The sequence below is a fragment of the Impatiens glandulifera genome, chromosome 2 (assembly GCF_907164915.1).
Source record: "Impatiens glandulifera chromosome 2, dImpGla2.1, whole genome shotgun sequence".
Lineage (NCBI taxonomy): Eukaryota > Viridiplantae > Streptophyta > Magnoliopsida > Ericales > Balsaminaceae > Impatiens > Impatiens glandulifera.
This window is the reverse complement of record NC_061863.1, coordinates 55,863,373-55,870,092: the sequence shown is the minus strand read 5'-3', so window position 1 is coordinate 55,870,092 and position 6,720 is coordinate 55,863,373. Positions and strand designations below refer to the sequence as shown.

The 6,720-nt window shown below is 28.7% G+C and overlaps 1 protein-coding gene across 1 annotated transcript; it reads left to right on the top strand.

Annotated features, from left to right (window-relative positions):
• The first annotated feature begins 3,175 nt into the window (after window positions 1-3,175).
• Window positions 3,176-5,898, top strand: LOC124927363 (receptor homology region, transmembrane domain- and RING domain-containing protein 2-like). Its single transcript, XM_047467769.1, has 4 exons — window positions 3,176-3,579; window positions 4,158-4,388; window positions 4,668-5,078; window positions 5,219-5,898. The coding sequence occupies exons 1-4, from the start codon at window positions 3,450-3,452 to the stop codon at window positions 5,695-5,697; spliced, it is 1,251 nt and encodes a 416-aa protein (XP_047323725.1). The 5' UTR covers window positions 3,176-3,449; the 3' UTR covers window positions 5,698-5,898.
• Window positions 5,899-6,720: the final 822 nt, after the last annotated feature.

The following is a 6,720-nucleotide window of genomic DNA, read 5'->3' as shown; positions in this document are numbered from 1 at the left end:
ATATATCAAAATTTTTTAAATCATATTGTGGACAAAGTTTTCATTTTCGTCTTAAATGACTTCTTCAACTCAATTCTCAAACGACGCATTTACTAGGTTTTATTTTCACACAACGATGTTAGAGACTAAGACGACGATGTTACTTATTCGTCTTCTCCATATTTAGATATTGTGTGTTTGTGTTGTACCTCAAAAATCTAAGTTATAAAAATATTAATCCCCTCATCTAGCGTATCGACAACAATATGTGGATATCTTCAGTCTCCCTAAGGTCAGGGATTCGAGCCCGTCAAACGACAAATTATGCGTCTGATTAAATGGTTAATTGCGTTTGTGAGCTATATGCTTACAGGACCGGCCCTGAGGTAAGGCAAACTATGCAAATATTAGAGACTAAGACGACGATGTTGTTACTTATTCGTCTCCTCCATATTTAGATATTGTGTGTTTGTGTTGTACCCCAAAAATCTAAATTATAAAAAATATTAATCCCCTCATCTAGCGTATCGACAACAATATGTGGATATCTTTAGTCTCCCTAAGGTTAGAGATTCGAGTCTGTCAAACGGTAAATTATGCGTCTAATTAAATGGTTAATTGCGTTTGTGAGCTATGTGCTTATAGGGCCGGTCCTGAAGTAAGGCAAACTATGCAAATGCATAGGCCCCCACTTTTATAAGGACTTCATTTTTTAATATTTAATAATACTATTAATTATATATTATATTATTAGTCTTAGTTTTTTCTTTTTTTTTCTCTTATCATATTATATATATATATATATATATATATATATATAATTTTTTTTATCTCCTTTTTAATCTATTTTTTCGTATTATAATATATTAACCTTTTATATCTCATTTTATATTAAAATTAATTTTTTATTAAAATAAAATATTTTCATTAGGCTACCAATTTTCAAGGTCTGCCTACGTGATTAACCTGCAGGATTAAAAAATAGAGGAGTGATAGAGTGAGGGAATTTGGTGAGGGAATGACGTGTCATCACCTTCATTGGTTGGAAAATGTAAAAGTGGGAGGAAAGAGATAAAATAGAGAAATTATTTGATTTTTTCATCGAATTATACCACGTCATTCCCTCACCAAATTCCCTCACCAAATTCTCTCACCTAATCATTTCTCTAAAAAATATTAATGTTGAAGAAGATAAAGATGTACGACAAATGTAAATAATATGATAGACATTATGAGATATAAAATATCATGAGCGACCCTCTAATTACTCCAATTGCTTACTTTTAGCCCTCAAACTAATTTTTAAAATAAACCGCTTTTTCAACTTTTTAGAAAGGTTGTCGTGAATGGCCTTTTTATCAACTTTTTGGTTAAATATAACGGCTTAATCTTAAAATATTATTTTTATATATTATCTTCTGTCAATATTTTTATATTTATATATATATTATTATTAAATCTCTTATTTATACATAATATTTATATATATCTTTTATTATTAATTTTTATATTTATATAATTATTAAATCTCTTTTACATATAAATAAAATATATATTATTTATTTTTATTTATTCATATATATATATATATAAAAGGTTTAAAATAATTTATATAATTTATATATATTATCTTTAATCATTAATTTATATAAATATATAATATTTATATAATATATTTTTAAAAATAATTTGAGTGTTAAAAGTAATTGAGTAGTTGGAAGGTCAACATCATTCTCAATCCTTAAATTATTTTTTAAAATATATAAATTAATGATTAAAAATAATATATATAAATTATTTATATATATATATATATATTATATATAATTTATTTTTAAACTTTGTTTTATAGATATAGATAAAAATAAATAATATATATATTTGATTATATAAATCTCGAATATATATATATATATATATATATATATATATATATATATATATAAATATTATATATATAAGAGATGTAAAATTTATATATAAATAAAAAAATAATAATTAAGGATAATATATAAAAATAATATTTAAAGTTTAAGTCGTTTAACCAAAAAGTTGATGGAATGGCTATTAGTGACCTTTCTAGAAGTTGAAGGGGCGATTTATTTTAAAAATTAATTTAAAAGCTAAAAGTAAGCGATCAAAGTAATTAGAGGATCGTCTAGGTAATTGCTTTGTAATACAAAATTCGTATAGTTGAATTGACCGGGCTATACATGACTTAGAACCAAAATGACGACTATCCCCATAGTGAGAATAATATAATTTTATTTGAATACAAAATAATTTTTTTAGTCAAAATAAGTTTTAATTCAGATCTAACAAACACAACCTAGTTAAAATCTTAAGTAATCAATGATTTAAAATTAGGTATCAAGCATGTTCAAATTTCAACTATAAAATAAGAATTATTTATAATTTGAATTAAGTTATTCATTTTGTACTACTTACAAGAAATTATTTCTAAACAAAAATAAATATAAAAGGAATAATTTCAAAGAAAATCATATATAAAGGAGATAAGATTATCTATTACCATTTGAGGGTGTTCACTAGGTTTCTCTTCACAAGAGAGGGGTATTATAGTAATAAAAAAAATCTTTTTTTTATTAACATGTTAGCAAAGGATACTATGAGTATATAAAAAAAATTATAAAGAGATATTTAAAACTTAATTAAATTAAATTAAATGTAAACTCTATTCATATTATCCCTTAATTTATTATATAAAATATATTAAGTTTTAGGACTTGTTTGTATGATATTTATTTGAGTGATTTTATTGTATTTAAAAATTATATTTTATAAAAAAAAATATTTGAATTTTTAATTAATTGAATGAATATTTTTTTGTATTTAAATTTTATAAAAGTAAAGAAAAAGTATTTTAATGTTTTTGAATAAATAATTAAAAATAAAAATAAAAATGTGATATCTGAATTTAAAGTAATTTAAAAAAAAAAAAAACAAGATCAAACCAGCTCAAAAGAATATTTGAACAATTATTTGTAAATAACCGTTGAATGAAATTAGTTTTTAAATAATATATAATGAATTAATTAAAAACGCAGATCAAAAAAGGTCCTAATATTTTGTAAATAACCGTTGAATGAAATTAGTTTTAAAATAATATATAATGAATAAATTAAAAACAATCTTAAATAAGGCAGATCAAAAAAGGTCCTAATATTTTGAAAAGGAAACGAAAAAGTTGGGTTTAGATTACAGTTTGAAAAGCAAATTGATTTCCTCCTTTATCTTGCAATCTTTCGGATCCCCAGAAATAAAAACCCTAAATTTGATTGACCGAGATAGAGAAGCGCCGAGGATTCAAGGGTCTGGGTCTGGGATATGGAAGTTGATGTTTCCATTTATCAACATCTAAAACTCTCCCTTTTCGATTCACATATGCGTTAGCTTTTCAAGGCGCGTCTCTTTCTAATTCCAAAATTATTGGATTTTTGGCTCGAATCATGAAGGTCATGATTTCTCTACTTCTTTTCTGCTTCCTCTCTTTAACGTCTGCCCAAGTAGCTTTTGGTAACGTCGTTATCATCGGCCCCAATGTGACTCGCACCTTTGAGGACTACGAAGCAATCTTTGGTGAGTTATTTGTTAATCATTGATTGACCCATCTAGTTAATCACTCTGTTTCCGATTTTTTTTTATTTTAATTTTTCAAATTGAGAGGCTTTATCAGTACTTATACCCTGTTTAGAATAGGAGCTACCATTGATTTTCAATTATACAGAGATTGATGAATATATGATTGGAGTTGTGTCAATTTATTAAGGGATTTTAATTGCTTAGTCAAGTTGTGTTGAATTTTAATGGATTGATTTGTTAAGTGTTTGAACCCAACTTTTGTCTAGCTCATTTGATAAGATTTAAAGATGATGATGATGATGAAAGTGGTAAATGTTTATTTCGGATTCCTGATTTCATATTACATTTGGGTAAATCAATAAAGAAACTTCTACAAGAACTAATAATCGATATCTAAGAAGACATTTGTAGAAGATATGAGATTATTCTTATTTTTCTAGATCATTGTAACTTTGCTAGTTAAATCTCTTGTGAAACTTAAGATGTTTAAGTCTGTCTAGACAGCTTATAATTCGATGATATTAATGAAGGAGGATAATTTGGTTCCTGATAGTTGTTCCCTTTGCCAATTTCAGCTCCATCTGTGAAAGGTTCGGGAGAATATGGCAAACTGTATTTAGCAGAGCCTTTGGATGCTTGTTCCAACTTGACTAACAAAGTTAATGGGACAGGGAAAGACACCTTACTCTCATTTGCATTGATTGTCAGGGGAGTATGCAGTTTTGAAGGTAAAGTAAGAAAAGCTCAGCAAGCAGGCTTCAAAGCGGCAATTATATTTGACAATGTGGATGGTGATCTTGTTGCAAGTAATAACCCCTTTTCTCGAAATATTAATTTCTTCTTCCATTTCAGAGCTTGTTTTTGAAAAACAAAAAAAATTGTTTGATGAAAAAGTGGGTTATTTAATATGTTTTTATTTGATACTTTATAATGTCTAAAAATTAACATGAGGGTATTTTAGTTGATTATATGAATGATTTGATCAACTATGGGGGTGTGTTATAATGATGAAGTTTTGTTGAATTCTTAGCAACTTTTTGGAAGGGGAGTCATCTTGTCTAATTTATCCCTGTTACAAATGACAGTGGCAGGAAACTCGGCTGGAATAAAAATCCGAGCGATGTTTATATCGAAGGTGTCTGGTGAAATACTTGTCAAATATGCGGGTGGTGATAGGAATTTGAAAGTTTGGATTGTTCCAAACTTTGAGAACTCGGCTTGGTCCATAATGGCTATATCTTTCATTTCCTTACTAGCAATGTCTGCTGTATTGGCTACTTGTTTCTTTGTCAGAAGACACAGAATAAGACGCCAAAGACCTCTTCGAGCTTCACAAGTTCGAGAGTTTCATGGGATGAGCAGTCATCTAGTGAAAGCAATGCCTAGCCTAATATTTACATCCGTTTTAGATGATCGTTGCACTTCTATGACATGTGCCATATGTCTTGAAGACTATACTGTTGGAGAGAAGCTAAGGATTCTGCCTTGTCGCCATAGTAAGTATTTTATATTTATTTAAATCAAGAATAAAGATAGAATTAGCCTATTTCGAAACCAAGTAATTTGAAAATAACATTGTATTTTTATAGATGATTTTAGTGATGCCAATAGATTCTAATTCAACTTTCTTTTGCAGAATTTCATGCTTCTTGTGTAGATAAGTGGCTAACGACATGGAGAACCTTCTGCCCCGTTTGCAAGCGCGACGCGAGAACAAGCTCGTGGGATCCACCGCCATCGGAGCGTACCCCATTGCTTTCCTCCGGCCCAGTATCAATTCCGTCATCATCTTCCTCTTCTTTCCGATCCTCACTCGTATCTACTCCATCCATTCAAATCTATCCGGTTCTGCAAATTCATTCAGCCTCACCCATTCCTCATTCTTCTTACAGATCGCTAGCCTCTCCACATTCTTCTGTTGTCTATTCTCCTTCTTTGTCATCTCTTAATTCACGATATTTGTCCCCGCCTTCTTATTATCCTAGCTCAGTCGGACTCCATTCAAGTTACATTCCATCTTCTAACCGACGCCATAATAACAACGCACTTCATTATAGTGGATCTGCTGCCAGTTTTTCACCCTATGATTCTGCACAATCACTTCCCGGGTTTTGATTTTCGTCAAATTGGCTTACTTTTCTTGATTTAGGAATTTTGCTAAAATTTATAGGTGTACATACATAAATTTTCTTGTATTTTAGTGTTCAGGAGGCAGCTTCAGAGTTGAAAGTTGTGACAGTTTTTTTTTGTTTTGTTTATTATTCTCACTAGTATGTTGTTTTGTTATCAAAAAATTTAAAGAGGTCATTGACTGTATCCAACATGGGAATTTCAATGTTTAAGGTTAATGATCTTCAATACATAGTTATCATGCTTTTAAAATAATTTGATCATGATCAAGTTAAAATGTGCTTATTCATGGTGATTTTAATAAGCATTGAAATTTGTAAAAAGTAGAAATCTATTTGAAAAACAAAATAACTAGGAGAATGATTTTTTGTTGTATTGGCTTATTTGAAATCTTTTCAATCTAACAAGTCTTTGTTGCAATACCATCTCTTTAATAAGTCAAAATCTTTAATAAGGCATTATTAAGAAAATGGTTTTGGAGAACTCACTAGTAGGGAGGCTACTTTTCCAAAAATCACTTTTGGATATTCAGTGTATAAGTTTTTTTTTTTTTTTTGCATGTAAATTGCCTTATATGCATTGCATTATACTTATTTAACATGGTACATTGCACCTTCAATAAAAAAAAATGTAAAAGAATTAAGTGTATTGTGGATTGCTTAGTCAGCTTATGCAAAAACTCTTACTTACACTCATACATTGAATGATTTCATTTGTCTGTCTAGATAGTGTGTGAAGGAAATCACTTGAAAGTGAAAGTAAAAGGCAATTCAATCATGAAGGCTTAACCTACTCATAACTACTCATGACCAAAAACTTAGTACTTCAGAAGAAATTACTAGAAACCAAACATTGGTAGAAAATTTGGCATTTTAATCCTGAAATCTTGAACTAGAAATTTTTGTATGAAAGGTGTAAGTAGCTGGATACACTACAAATAGTTTAGAAGATTAAGTGACTCATGAAATTTGGACTTTTTTTTAGCCCTCACCGAACCCAAATCGATCA

Excerpts from the sequence above, each read along its gene's own strand:
- LOC124927363 (XM_047467769.1), top strand. The coding sequence starts at position 3,450 with ATGAAGGTCATGATTTCTCTACTTCTTTTCTGCTTCCTCTCTTTAACG. Across the intron at positions 3,580-4,157 it reads GGACTACGAAGCAATCTTTG|CTCCATCTGTGAAAGGTTCG; the intron begins GTGAGTTATTTG and ends TGCCAATTTCAG. Across the intron at positions 5,079-5,218 it reads GATTCTGCCTTGTCGCCATA|AATTTCATGCTTCTTGTGTA; the intron begins GTAAGTATTTTA and ends TTTCTTTTGCAG.